Source organism: Pollicipes pollicipes, unplaced genomic scaffold (assembly GCF_011947565.3).
Source record: "Pollicipes pollicipes isolate AB1234 unplaced genomic scaffold, Ppol_2.1 Scaffold_4002;HRSCAF=4701_pilon_pilon_pilon, whole genome shotgun sequence".
Taxonomy (NCBI): Eukaryota; Metazoa; Arthropoda; class Thecostraca; order Pollicipedomorpha; family Pollicipedidae; genus Pollicipes; species Pollicipes pollicipes.
Genome location: NW_023596420.1, coordinates 2,636,821 through 2,652,092, shown reverse-complemented (window position 1 = coordinate 2,652,092; position 15,272 = coordinate 2,636,821). Strand labels below are relative to the sequence as shown.

General features: G+C 51.5%; 1 protein-coding gene across 1 annotated transcript in view; it reads right to left on the bottom strand.

Moving 5' to 3' along the window:
* The window catches only part of amon (prohormone processing protease amontillado), a 53,616-nt gene that overhangs the window by 15,143 nt on the left and 23,201 nt on the right, over positions 1 to 15,272 (bottom strand). The window contains exons 5-7 of the mRNA XM_037216733.1: positions 12,588 to 12,664; positions 5,910 to 5,998; positions 3,862 to 4,037 (exon numbers count right to left, since the gene is read on the bottom strand). Coding sequence (XP_037072628.1) covers positions 3,862 to 4,037; positions 5,910 to 5,998; positions 12,588 to 12,664 — 342 coding nt within the window. The remainder of the gene's footprint in view (positions 1 to 3,861; positions 4,038 to 5,909; positions 5,999 to 12,587; positions 12,665 to 15,272) is intronic.

The window sequence follows — 15,272 nt, the reverse complement described above, 5'->3', positions numbered from 1 at the left end:
TCTGAGATCGCAGCAGCGGCCATGGTGACCCGGGGGACCCGGTTCCGGGTATGGGTGATACGCCTGACGCCCGCCGTCCATGCATAGCATCAGCATATCAAGCGCAGGCCAAAAAGGTCGACACGCCTGATGACAGCCTTTCGTGATGAAAGGAACACGCCACTTTGCGACGGAAAATGTGCGCTGGGTTCACTTGTTTGTTAGTCACGTGCCCGGGTGGCCAGCTGAATGCCCTTCGCGCGGGGGTCAATTCAACCTCCTGATATATCAGAAAGTAAGAGAACTAGAGACACCAAATTCACGGAGTATGTAGGCATATGCTTGAACTCATTTGTGGCAAAATTTGAAGATTCCTAGGTTGTAACCTTGGCGTCAAATAACGTCAAACAAAATAAAATCACATATTGGTGTTCAAAGTACCTTAAACTTTTGTATGCCCCCTCCGTAAAGCTAGATACTTGTTCTATGCAAAAGGGCAATGATGCTAATTTACGTTCAGTGACCTTGTGAGACCTCTCGAAGGTCATGGGGACAGAAATCATACAAGACTACTTTTATGTTTGCATTTGAATGAGTGTCAAGGATTACGCTAGGTAATATGTTCCTGAAAACAAAATGTTGACCGACGTTCTTTCAGGTCACTGACCTATCCTGAACTTCGAGATTTCCATACAAGTTGTATAATGCGGTTCCTGTTATCAATAAATCCGAAATGAGCAGCGCACATATAGCAACCACGCGAGTAACAACGGGTTGGTTTTGACCTTGGTCTGACCCTCATACCTGACCCAAGGTCGATGGAATTTGCCAATTCAATTGTTTTGTTGCCTGGGAAATTATCACAGAGTTGCCATGGCTTCGTTTAACACTCCGTTGCTGCATCATATTGAATGATTCCCTAGAAGTTATCTTTGCTGAGTTCATGGCTTGATTTTGACCTGCCATAGGTCAGCTACCTTACAAAGTACTTCGACATTTTTCTGTACCAAACGACTGATGCCAAACATTTCATACCAAACGAAACAACGGTTAAATTGGCCCCCACCCGAGCGCGCGTTAAAGGGGATCCGACCCATCGAACAGTCGTTTCTGAATGAAATCTGCTTGGGCTATGGCACGTTCTTGGTATCCATTTGATTGCAAAAAAAGTTTTCTTTTGCAAATGATTTTCTCGTTACTCTGCAGCAATGCTACCGTGTGCCTTATCGTGGACTCTATGGAAATCGAGGGCGTGGTAGTGGTGCTTCCATTATGGTGTGTTTTTGTCTGAAGCGTTATGGCCGAGGGCTAAATGCCAAAACTGCAGTATTTCGGATGTTCCAGACAATTGCCCTCTTCCGTAGTAGATATTTTGCGCTCGTTCTGTGAGAAGTACAGGTTGGAACACTTTCTGGTAGGCCCATTCTTCTTAAGCATACTTTATCTCAGAAAACATGCACGGGGACGGGACAAGTGATAACCCAAATGACAAGAAGCAATTCTCGGAACATTTCCGGGTCAGAGGATCTCTCATCCGCAGTGCGCGGGGCTCCAGACGGAGTTCAGTGAAGCCCTGTGTAATCAAAATGCTAATTCGCATCGCTTAAAAATTACGAACTTGCGCCTTAAAGACGATGCTACCACATACTTTGTTTTCAGCGAAAAGAAATGTTGCTGTTATTGAGATCACTTTTATGCTGTACTGTAAATGAGAATGTAGATTCAGGTTGGCGATAAACCGACCATTCCGACTTCTCCATATGCATTACATTTTAGTCTATGAAGCGCTCAATGATTGAAAAACTTCAGTCGCCAACAACGCGCACTGGGGGTAAGAGTTTTAATAATGACTGTTCCTCCAGGGAGTACAGCTGTCATTACTGGCAGCCATCCCAGGATCATGCAGTCGGGGCAGACATGTTGGGTTTTCCTACATTAGTTGCTGGCGGATGGAGAATATGCAAAAATAGCAACGTTTGCTGCATCGCCCTTTTTCATTCGCCGCGTTTAAAATTCCATCAGTGACTAAATGATCACATGACATGCCGTACCTTTGAGTATGATGTCGCACGTCAGGTAATGATGCAGTGTTGCCAGTAAAATATGTACAGAAATAAGCAGGCCAGCTAGACTATGCGGCCAACATAACTGCATTAATCACTCCAGATCATCTGTGATGCCCAATGGAGCTTGCCGCTTCGCTTTACTTGTTCTGAGAGTACGGTTGGAGTTCACTATGCGAGCTCGAACGGGTTCTGGTCTTAATTACGTATCATTCCTTCTTTCAGAGCGGGTCTCCAGGTGGGGAGGTCCGGTCCTATCGGGCCTTAACCTGGCGCTGGCTCTCTTGAAGGTGGTCTGTTCTCATCCAAGACTGGGGTGCAACCCGGCTAGAAAATGGCATGGGTCCTAACTCAGGCTTTTTGCAGGGGCTGAATGTCACCATGTGTCAAGCAAGGCTTGTTCTGAACGGGGCCTGTGATAGCTTTGGCACTGATCTTGTTCCATAAACGGCTGAACACCCACAGTGAGTCTGACCCTGGCCTGTCTAGCAGGGGCCTCACGCTGACCCGTCTCAGAGCTGCTCTAGTTGCCTGACTCGTCTCACCTCAGGTCACCTCTCAAGGCCCAAGCCTGACAATGGCCGGTCCCACAACGTGCCTGACCTTGCACGTCTGACGGCAGGTCTGACCCGGTCGACTACACGGCAGGTCTGACCCGATCGACTACACGGCAGGTCTGACCTGATGCGGCCCGGAACAGATCCCGACCGTGGCCCGTCATCCCCAGTAAGCATAACACTGACCGGCCCTGGTCTGGCCCGACACTGACCCTGGCCCCAGCTCCGACCTGCCCCAGGGCATGTGTGGCCCCGATACGTACCACACGAGGTCTGATACTGACCCGTTCCACAGCAGGTCACACCCCGACCCGTCCCGCAGCAGGCCTGACGCTGACCCGTTCAACAGCAGGTCACACCCCGACCAGGCCCGCAGCAGGCCTGACACTGACCGATTACGCAGGTCACACCCCGTCCGGCCCGCAGCAGGCCGACACTGACCCGTTCCAGAATTGGTCCAGCCCCGACCCGGCCCGCAGCAGGCCTGACACTGACCCGTTCCACAGCAGGTCACACCCCGACCCGGTCAGCAGCAGGCCTGACACTGACCCGTTCCACAGCAGGTCACACCCCGACCCGGCCCGCAGCAGGCCTGACACTGACCCGTTCCACAGCAGGTCACACCCCGACCCGTTCAGCAGCAGGCCTGACACTGACCCGTTCCACAGCAGGTCACACCCCGACCCGACCGGCAGCAGGTCTGACACTGACCCGGTTCTGCAGTGGGTCTGACCCCAAGAGAAAAAGGAACATGGAATGCAACACGCTATTTAGGCAAGAATCCGCTACAATTGGCCGGTTTGAATGAATAATTGGGCACTACTGCCATTAAATGTCACAGGGGGCATCACCAACAATCGTGAGCATCACTACCAATCTTTCAAGATCATAAAGCCCAAAACCAGTTTTCGAAAGTTTGCAAATGTTGCAGAGTATTGTAAATTACGAATACGGGCAAGAGAAGATCCAAAGAGACACAGGGATGGCCATAAGTCGCTTAATAAAGATTATAACTCCTCAGTGATGAAATTCAGAACTTGTTGCAAAGTTTTACAAATATTGGAAGACTAGTCGACAGCAAAACAAAGCATTGTGGAGCCCATAGAACCCATTGCGTACAACGCTACACCCGTTCATTCCACGGCAGGTATGACCCTGACCCGTCCCTTAGCACGTATGACCCTAACCCATTCCACAGCAGGTCTGATTCCGACCTGCTTCACAGCAGATCTGACTCGGATCCGTTCGCCAGCAGGACCCACCTCGTTGACGCCGCGGACGATGGCGCGCATGGTGGCGTTTCTGGGGCCGTCCACGGTCTCGCCGTCGTCCGTGGGCCCCCACGAGGCCGAGTAGATGTCGATCAGGTCCGGCTCGTGACCCATGCTGTTGGCCTCGATCAGGTCCGTCATGTACGGCTGGTCCAGCATCCGAATACCTGGGACGCGGTGCCGCTCGCTTAGCATCCGGAGCCGTGGTGCGCAGTGTGACTGGTCCAAAACCGGATACTTTGGCACAACGCGGTCGGTTTAGAGTCAGGATGCCTGTGTTGCAGTGTGGCCGGTCTACAGTAAGGATAACTGTGGTGCGGTGTGGCCGGACTACAGTCAGACTACCTGTCTTGCAGCGTGGTTGGTTCAGTATCCAGGTGCATGGGACACAGCGCGGACCAATCAGAGCCGCGTCTCCGGTACCCGGATGGCTGGGGCGCGCAATGGGTCAAACTCAATGCAATCGGTTCTGGGTCCGTATGTCGCACTCACAAAGTGCTTGGGACCTGGAGATTCTGGGCCAAGATAATGAGCTATATAGCCGAGATGTAAAAGAGATTGTGTCTGGCGACGAAATAGGGCATTAGCATTGGCATCGGTCGAAAGCATTGTGTCGTTTACGATGGGCTAGTATCAGATACAATGGTTTGACACCGTGGAACATGGCTGTGGGGACTAACTTAATGAGGACGTCAGATTACATCCGTGGGATTTCGCTGATCAGAGGATTGATCAAATGCCGCCCGCCAATTAATGCACGAGGATTCCGCACAAGACGAGTAGATTCCCAATGCAACACAAAACACGGGCAACTCGCGAAAACAGCACAGCCAGCAGAGTGAGGGGTACCTGACATTTGGTGCCGAGCCCCAGTAACTCACTTTGATGACCGAAATCCGACGTAGCCTACATTTAAAGGTCATTAGGTTGCCGGAAACGACAGAAAGACCAGCCTCCGAGTTGGACGGGCGGCATACAGCCCCGGGAGCGAATGGCATGGCCTTTTCGGAGTGCCACTTCCGTAACACGGGAAGAAGCAACTTGATTCCGCACTCATGTTTTCTAGGTAAACTGTCTCGCTTCGAAAGCACGGAGGCCCGTGTCCAACCATTGCAAGAAAAAGCGGTACCTCTGTCCGCTTCTTCACCGCCTTCCTACGAGAGTTTGTTACGTTCACCTGCTTCGAGTGTACCTCGGAACTTTCTTGACGTCTCGAAAGCTAAGCGAGCTGGAGATCAGGGCAAAATAGCAATGAAAGGCCTCGTCAAACGACATCAGGCAGATGCAACGGAGCTCTTGCGAATGTGACCTTGCACGGTTCAGTCAGGTCGTATGAAACTGAGCGCTGGTGAATATGATCATGCACTGTTGAATCAGGTTGCACTGAGTCAAATTAGCACTTAATGAACGTTTTCCATTGCCCCAAGAGCTACAAGCATGCTACGATAATGCAGAAGGGTGTTGTAGACTCTCTTTACAGAACGGTCTGAACACAGAACGTTCTAGAGGCGTTCCGCAGAACCAAACAAGTTTTAATGGCTTTCCAAAGCTTTAGGATATACGTGAATGAAGTTTTAATCGCATGAATATCAAACTGTCAAATTTGATACCAAAATCAGCGTTTCACCTAGCCTGACATTGGATAACCTGGTTATGCAAAACCAGCACGCTATTATTGTATATCAGAGTGGCAGAATGCAAAAACGTCCAGAAACATCTTTTGGATGTATTTTCTGCAAGAAATAAACGTTATGTGTTGCCCTTGAACAAAATATCAATGATTTGACGTCTGAAAGAGGGCATACACCAGCACTGTTAAGGTCAGAGCTTCATATTTTCACATGTTTAAAAATGATAGAAAATCGGATAGTATACATTCTAATACTGCTCAGCACGTTCAGAAATCAATAATGAAACATTAGGGAGCGTCTCAGGCACCCGTTCACAGGGCAAAGGTTCAGGCTTAGCTTCTTTTGTTCCGCCCGTGCCACCTCCGTGGGCAGGGGGCGGGTCATGACCCCGCCGCGCCAGCCACTGACCTGCGACCCGTGAGTTGTAGGCGATGCCAACTCCGCACACGCCGTTGTCTCTGGCGGCGGAGACCTCCCCGGCACAACGCGTCCCGTGACTGAAACAGATTCAGGAGATATCACAGGCCCCTCTGGCACGAGTACCATAGCTGAAGCAGAGTCAGAGGTTGTCACAGGCCCCTCTGGCACGAGCACCATAACTGAAGCAGAGTCAGAGGTTAGCACAGGTCTTCACCGGCAAAGTGGGTGTCTTTGCCAGAAGAGTTAATATTGACGACCTTTGAGCGACTCCACTTTCTGGAGCGCTGAGCGTGGATGGTCCAAAAGGCCTTGACACCGCGGGATGTCCCGTAGGGCATGCTGCTGACCTCACAAAACGACACCACCCCGCTTGTGTAGGCTACGCCAGGCCTATCGCTCCTTGCTTAGCACATAAACGAGCGCTGTGGGGCTAGCATTCCCTCTTATCTACGGAAGATACAGCCCTTTATATACAAGATACTGTGCTGAATTGTATTTTCATTTTTCTATACCTCCCTGCGCGCCCGTTAGTCTAAGAGACAGGACGATGGGATGGAGGTCGACTTCGTTTTGATAAGCCGATGAGAGGCCGAGGGTCGGCAGCTGCCCTGGAAATGCATGTGCCAGCGTAGCCACCGCCATGCCGCATGACTGAAGACGCCTAGAACGCGAGCCAGAAGCCCCATCAGCACCGAGCCATTCCAGAGAAGTGAAAAGGTCGGCGCGTTGGAGCTCCAGCCAAGCTCCCCGTGTTGTAAAAAGGTGGGCGAGTGGTGTCTTTTCTCTGTGGCTGGCCTCTCCGGGCAGTAACTTTAATGCAATAAGACCCAGAGACCGGTATACAGTTGAAACCAGAAGCTGAGAGGGCAGTAAGCAAGGGATGAGATTTCATCTGAGCACTGGGCTCAGCGCAAAAATTGATAGCGGGCTCGTCTTCTGTTTAAATCTTGTCAGAATCAATGTTGTTCGCTGTCGCCGGGCAAAAATACTCAAACTTGACCGTCCCGCCAAAGCAGCAGTCAGTTGGCATTACGCGGGATTGACATCTGCCGTTAGCTTGTGAGAGATGCCAGATTCCAGCCTGGTCGGCAGTGTTCCAGCACATTTTCGCAACCTGCATTTGTGACATTTTGACATATCCATATTATTTCATAGACTCTGGTCTCGCCTTCAGTTTTGATGCTTCCTTAATGCTTGATCAAGTGCGAGGTCCGCAAGAAGTAAGGTCTGCAAGCAGCAAACAATGCAACAACTCAATGAAGCTATCTAAAATGGTTTAATAACATCCCCTAGTGGCAGATCGACGAACGGAGCCGGCTTCCACTGCGCAGCACGGGCAAATCAAGCTCAGCTGAATCAGCCGTCCGGAAGCTCTTCCGCAGATGTTCACATTGACATGCAAATGAGAAACCATAAGAAATCGGCGACCTGACCTGACGCGTGATGCACGATGCCTGCTTAATTGGAGCCGTTTGCATGCATACGTATCCTTCGCGGAATTAAATCCCTAGTTGCATTTACCCTGCATCCTGGTAATCGCTTGTAATTTCTCCTTGTTTTATCCGCTGAATATTGGTGGCTTGTAAAAACTGCGGTTCGTGTAAAAAAAAGTGAAAAATCGAGTGGAATTGGCAGGCAATTTTCAATTCACTACAAACATTTGTTTCCGTGAAGGCACACAGCCGAAATATCAATACATCCATCTCTTCTTTCTCCTGGTTATTCTGCGAGGAACACGCCCAACAACACTGCCTTGCCTATATGCATAATGTTAGTGTTTGAGCTTGAGAGACGCGGACAGGCCGCTGGCTACTGATTATGTCCAGACCTGGGCGTAAGTTTATCAAAACAGAACAGCACAGTCCTCAGGCGGATACACTGATTAAAATCCATATACGATTATCTTTGGGGGTACCTGCATGTGTGCCTTGAATGTAGCGATAATTTAGTTCCCGGTTTAGATCTTTAGAGATGATGGCCGAACGCTTCACCAAGAATCCGCCTGGAGGGAAAGCGTCTCATGCCCGCAAATTCTGGCTCCACCAAGATGACCAGGATGGTGACGTCCCCCCCCCCCCCTTATCGAAGCGTTAGGGATTGCTGCAAAAGCTTACAACATATCCCGCGTACCCCTTATTATTTTCAGTCCTCCGCATTACACTGTTAAGTGTTCGGGGTTATGGAACACAACTGATAGAGCAATACGCTTTTCAAAATAGCCCTGGAAGACCGGCGTCAAAAGCATAATACCAGACAACAGCTCGGCGCGTACTGCCAGAGCAATGAACAATCCTGGAGATGCTTAACGACACCTACAGATCATGTTAGAACAACTGCAAGGTAAAGGATATCAAACGGTGAATACACATGATCAAGCAAAACGGACTAACTTTTAGCCCTGCCCTCGTATCGATTTCATGAGCACAAAAAATGTAACACCCTCGGCTCTTCTAGCAGAGATATTTATCATCTCGCAATAGGGCTGTGCATATTGCGTGAACTGTTGAAGATACGAAAAGGCATGGAGAGTGTAGGGAAAAACCATTCTGAAATCATCAAGAATCTACGTGCCATAAATATACCATGTCAACAAGTATTAGCAGACTTATTGCTGATTGTACAGCTATTTAAACGAAAAAGGTATTGCTGATTTCCGGTCTCAGGAACGGAAGTTTCACTAGTCCTGGGGACATTGATCCCGACTCTGCTGCAGACGGTGTGACATGGGTCTGGAAACGATTCGAAAGTAGGGAAATGAAAACTATTTGATGCACACGTTTCATACAGTGAGAATTCAAATATGTTATTAGGCGAGTTTACATTATTTTTGGAGCTGAGTCGGTTTCTGCCAACACTTATCGCTGTCGCAGGAGACCATTCCAATAAGAAAAGGAAAAGGCAGTCGTCTGGCAGCACTTTCCGAGCAATGGACCATCGAAATTTGTTTAATGTATTAACTGGAGGCTGGTATGTAACTGGAGCGTTGCAATGCCTGCGTGTCAACGCCTGTGTTCCAAATTTGATATTTTCAGACGTGATATCCGTATTGCACAAGCCAAGCATAGTCTATTTTACACCACGACCTTGGCCGAGAGTGCTGTGTGGGACAGTGCTGCAGTGCTGTATGGACCGCCCTACAGATCATCTAGGATAGGATGGTCCCTGCTCGGAATGCTCCAGAGCTCACCGTCAACATTAGACAGACCATCTCTTGGCTCTTCTTTGGCTAACGTCCCAGGAGGTTCGCATTATTACGGCTCACGGACTTCAGCACTGGGTTTCGTAGGCAGCTGTTTCCGCACGGGGCGTGGTCATTCGTAGTCAACTGTTTCCTCACGGGGCGTGGTCGCGAAGACAGCGTTTTTTTAAAGACAACACTATCTCATCGGCCGCGCACCCTAAACACCTAAAAACCGAAAGGCCAGCAGCCATGCAACATGGGACACCGTAGTGTGCATCACACCTGTCATGCGGCGGGTGGCCGCGGCGTGATGTACGTCACATCTGTCATACGGCCGGTGGCCGCGGCGTGGTCTGCATTACATCTGTCATACAGCGGGTGGTCGCGGCGTCGTGTGCATTAAATCTGTTATACGGCGACGGCCGTGGCGTGATGTGCTTCACATCTGTCGTACAGCGGGTGGCTGCGGCGTCGTGTGTCATGCGGCGACGGCCGTGGCGTGATGTGCTTCACATCTGTCGTACAGCGGGTGGCTGCGGCGTCGTGTGTCATACGGCGACGGCCGTGGCGTGATGTGCTTCACATCTGTCGTACAGCGGGTGGCTGCGGCGTCGTGCGTCATGCGGCGACGGCCGTGGCGTGATGTGCTTCACATCTGTCGTACAGCGGGTGGCTGCGGCGTTGTGTGTCATACGGCGCATGGCCGCGGCGTGATGTGCTTCACATCTGTCGTACAGCGGGTGGCCGCGGCGTCGTGTGTCATACGGCGGATGGCCGCGGCGTCGTGTGCATTTTGTCTGTCATACGGCGGGTGGCTGCGGCGTGGTGTGCATTACATCTGTCATGCAGCGGTTGGCCGCGGTGTGGTGTGCATCACATCTGGCATACGGCGGTGGCCGCGGCTCGGCTCGGCGGTGGTGTGCGGCTCACGTCAGGTCCTATCTAATGTCCCCGACACACTGGTGGCGCATTGTGTGCCGGCGATCAGCAGATAGCGGCGTGACCAGCGATTATTTCGAAATGCACACGATCTACTGCAACCAGCATCAAACAACACAACGCTAATGAACAAAACACTTTTGGCGGCAATAAAATCTGAACATCGGTATTTCTTACGCCGTTCCCCACCTTTTTAAGGTCGAAGCACGCAAGAATGTCATCGCTCCGACAGGCTATCCATCCCTGTCATGATGGTCTTTATCACTGTTAATGTGCCGCATGCATGTGCATCGGATTATATCAAATGAATGAGGGTTTTATCCTGTTTTGCTGACAGCTCAGCCCCATGGGTCCCTGCTTGGTTGCAGGCGATCGAGGACACGTGCCGCTGCAAAAGCCGTCTCGGAGGAAGGGCGTTATGGCGGCGCCTGGTGGTGGCGCGGCACCCGCAGATGGTTTATGAACGCAATCTGGGTGACCCCGACCCGTCCCCACGCTATCAATGACAGCTGCTCGGTATATTTGATTGGTTCGTCATAAATGCCGCGCCAGCCGGTGCTGGCAGGCGGCTTGGTGCTGCGCCGGCAGTGATGGCCTTGGGCTCAGAGTGGGCGCCTGGAGGGAAACGGCAGTCATTATTGCTGACCAAGTTGAGCATATATGGGGGGCAGAGATCATCAAGGTTTCCTGCAAAGTTACCATTAGCCATATTGTGAAATTAATCAATAGGAATAGAGGGAGATAGAGCGCAGAGAGGGAGAGAGAGAGCGAGGGAGAGGGAGAAAGGGAGAGAGAGAGAGAGAGAGAGAGAGAGAGAGAGAGAGAGAGAGAGAGAGAGAGAGAGAGAGAGAGAGAGAGAGAGAGAGCAAGAGAGAGAAAGAGAGAGAGAGAGCGAGAGAGAGAGAGAGAGAGAGAGAGAGAGAGAGAGAGAGAGAGAGAGAGAGAGAGAGAGAGAGAGAGGGAGAGAGTCAGGCATTCATCGTTGCAAATCGCGCTCTAAATATGACCTTCACGACGAGCCTTTCCGACAGACGCATGTGATCTGAATCACCCACCCACCACCGCCCTAGACATGTTCTCATTGGTCTCGTGGGCCCAGCTTCTCCTGGCCCGAGTTCTCTTGGCCCGGGTTCTCAGCTCAGTGTCGGGAACTATTGGCCGCCTGAAGCCTCACCGCCCGGCCGACCGCGCCGGCAGCAATCGTTATAAATTCACCGACGCGCCGCCATCCTCAGCCCGGACGGCCTGCTGCTGCTCCCCGGACAGCCGGCACGACCGAACCGGCCACGTGCAGGCTATTTGCTGGCAGCATACGCAGCGAAGCACGGCCCCCTACACCTTATGATTCGTGGCACGTGTTTACGGCCGGTGCGGATCGGCATCATCACCGAGCTGCAACAGCCAGCAATCACTGGTAGTCGCGTGTTTAGAACCGCAAATGGGACCGCACGTAATTGACTGCCGTCAAACGCTTTGGTAAACTGAGGTTTGGCTGAGTTTGAAGCACACCATGCCTACAAGATTTGAAGGACAGCACAGGAAAATTAACGCGCAGGAAATGAAATGTGCGATATCCGCAAGGGACCGAAACTGGAGGCGTTATCACGTCGTACATGGCCTCGTCAAGGGCCGTCGCATTTTCTAATTTCTCACACAAACATTTGTTCTCCGTGCCACATCCCCATCTCCACGTGGTTCCAAACAGTTCATGACGAAATGAACTGTCAACATCTCCCAGTCCAATGGCGTTCGTGATGAAGGAGCGGAACTGCTGCCAGGCTTCTCCGCCGCTGCGTGGGGAGCGCATTGGCCGGTCTGTTTGCTCATCGTCCGAACAAACAGGGCCGGCGTGCGTCACCAGACAGTGACGTCACATGGCACGGTCACCGGGTGTTCCTAGCCGCCCGTTGGCATCCGATTACATCCCGGTACGGGCCAGGTGATATGTACCAACCGGGACTGGCAAAATGTGTATCGACTTGGGACAAGCACGCAAGCGTATGCGCTGGTATTTTTCCCCAGGAATCGTGTTCGATCACTCGAACACGAACAAAATTGTAAAATTTTCTCAGCACCAAGGGCGGGTATGTAATCAACACTTTTTTCGTTCCAAAACAACTCACAAAGTGTCCCTCCCCAACGTTTGCTCAAAAGAGTCGATATGATATCGGTATTCGATATCGTATAAGAGTCGATACGATATCGGTATCCTACGATATCGGTATTCGACTGTGGATGGTGAGGACTTTTTCCTACGTCTACCGTAGCGTGCATTGTGTGCGGTGCCCAAACTGAATCCAGTAGACCGCGCGAATCGATGACCTACATAGGAATCCCTCAGTCGGCCCCTCTGATGTGTATTTTACAGGGACCCCACGACAACAGGCCAGGTCCCAGTCGACAAACCATTCTGTCCGTCTGAGCAGCATACTCCGAGGTCATCGCTCAGCATGTTGGGTTTCAGCAGACATTGGGGCCCCAGCTGAGCACGTCGCGTGCTTGACCTGACAGGAATGTATCGGTGCTCTATAGCGTACGTCACTCACCTGTTAAACCAGTCGTCGGTGTACCGAGGATACGGGAAAGGGTCGTTACTGCTGAAGTCATAGCTGGCCTCTGCGTTCTGGAAGAGAAGTTTTGTTGAAGTGAAGAACCAGTGAAGAGCAGCATGCACTGACAAATCCGTGATGAGCAGTCTCTGCTGCCTCAGCAATCAGCGGTACACTATGATCAACAGCCCAGCAAGATCAACTGTGAGTGACGTTCAACACCATATCGGCATCAGTGATGGGAGGTGCACAATACACGGACCCGCAACACCATCACCAGCATCGGAGGTTGGCGATGTGTAGTGCGTCACAGAATGAGGAATTAATACCACTTGTTAGACGGTTGATGAACGAACCAGTGTGTGGGCTCAGATGTGATGGCGATGAGGCATGGAGTCGTGCGACCCTGACGTTAGCAACATTCTGAAGCAGGTGCTATTTGACCTGCATAAAGTTGTTTAGTGCATTAGCGAGGAACATGAGTCACATAGATAAGACAGCAGTGTTAGCCTTATTCCTCGGAAAACCCAGGAGAATAGAGATACAGTTAGGTTGATATTTGGGCAACATGCCTTTCTCGAAATAATGGCAGAAGCGAATTATTTTTCTATTCCGCTTCTGAATTCACTTCTGCTATTGTTTCGAGAAAGGCATGTTGCCGAAATATCAACCTAACTATATCTCCATTCTCCTGGTTTTTCCGAGGATTAAGGCTAGTGCTTCTGTCTTATTTATGTGGCCTGCGTAAAGGCAGCAGATCCTGACTTTCCCCTGCCAGTCGTCTGCTTATAGTTTGCCATTATATATGTACTCTGTTCCGAGCCTGGTGATGCATCTAGGGAGCGCTACTTGTTATTGGCTGGTAACTAAGAATTTTACAAATGATTCCCCTCACATGGTGCGTTGTCATATCCAGGCTACAGTGTAAAGTCAACTTTCCACAAATTTGTTCGGAAAGGCCCTGAATCGCTCCATTTTCTAAACTGGCAGGTAATTTTTGGCAACATTTTGGAATCCGTTTGCATGCAGTTTATGTTTTTCGTTGGCCCCTTTAAACTTTGGCCCCTTCATCAGCTGGATGTAAGTCAGTGCTTTGAAGTAGCGAATGCAGACAGCACTCTTCGCAGGCACTCGCTAACACCCAGCCGTTATGTCCGCAGTTGATCATACAGCACTCTTCGCAGGCACTTGCTAGCACTCAGCCGTTATGTCCGCAGTTGATCATACAGCACTCTTAGCAGGCACTTGCTAGCACTCAGCCGTCATGTCCGCAGTTGATCATACAGCACTCTTCGCGGACACTCGCTAGCACTCAGCCGTTATGTCCGCAGTGGACCATACAGCGCTCTTCGCGGACACTCGCTAGCACTCAGCCGTTATGTCCGCAGTGGACCATACAGCGCTCTTCGCGGACACTCGCTAGCACTCAGCCGTTATGTCCGCAGTGGACCATACGGCGCTCTTCGCGGACACTCTCGCTAGCACTCAGCCGTTATGTCAGCAGTTGACCATACAGCGCTCTCGCGACACTCGCTAGCACTCAGCCGTTATGTCACAGTTTGACCATACAGCGCTCTTCGCGGACACTTGCTAGCACTCACCGTCATGTCGCAGTTGATCATACAGCGCTCTTCGCGGACACTCGCTAGCACTCAGCCGTCATGTCCGCAGTTGATCATACAGCGCTCTTCGCGGACACTCGCTAGCACTCAGCCGTTATGTCCGCAGTGGACCATACAGCGCTCTTCGCGGACACCGCTAGCACTCAGCCGTTATGTCCGCAGTGGACCATACAGCGCTCTTCGCGGACACTCGCTAGCACTCACCGTTATGTCCAGTTGACCATACAGCGCTCTTCTTCGCGGACCACTCGCTAGCACTCAGCCGTATGTCGCAGTGGACCATACAGCGCTCTTCGCGGACACCCGCTAGCACTCAGCCGTTATGTCAGCAGTTGACCATACGGCGCTCTTCGCGGACACTCGCTAGCACTCAGCCGTTGTCAGCAGTTGGACATGCAGCGCACTTCGCGGATATTTGCAAGCACTCAACCGTTATGTCAGCAGCTGACCATTTGGTTACGTCTCCTTCTGTCATATTCGCTTCCGTCCGGCTTCTTGAACATCCCATCTCGCTCAAACCTCAGAGCGAGACCACAGAAAGAGCAAAGCCAGCATTCCGAAGGGCAGGGCAAAGCAGCTCACGCCTAGCATGCGTAAAGAGCTTTTCTCACGGTTTCACAACATCCAAACACGGGCCAGGCGGCGCGCGCCAACGTGGTCTGTAGTACAGCCCACATGGTATTGATTAACGCAGACCACTGGCGGGCCGATGGCATTGCTCATGCCCTGGCCGTGATATTTGTTCTGGTGTGACCTAGCAGGCGGGCTTATTTGACGTTGATTGGCTTATTGCTGAGCGCCTGGTTTGCAGTCACGCCATGCTGATTCTGTTTCTGCCCGGCGGCGAGCACTGTGCAGACCACATCCGGCGCCATATGGAGCACAAACCGCGCGGGACTGAGGCGGGACGGTGAGGGAAATGGTGTGGTCAGCGCGGGACCGTGGCGGGACGGTGAGGGACATGGTGTGGTCAGTGCGGGACCGTGGCGGGACGGTGAGGGACATGGTAAGATCAGCGCGGGACTGAGGCGGGACGGCGAGTGACATGGTAAGATCGGCG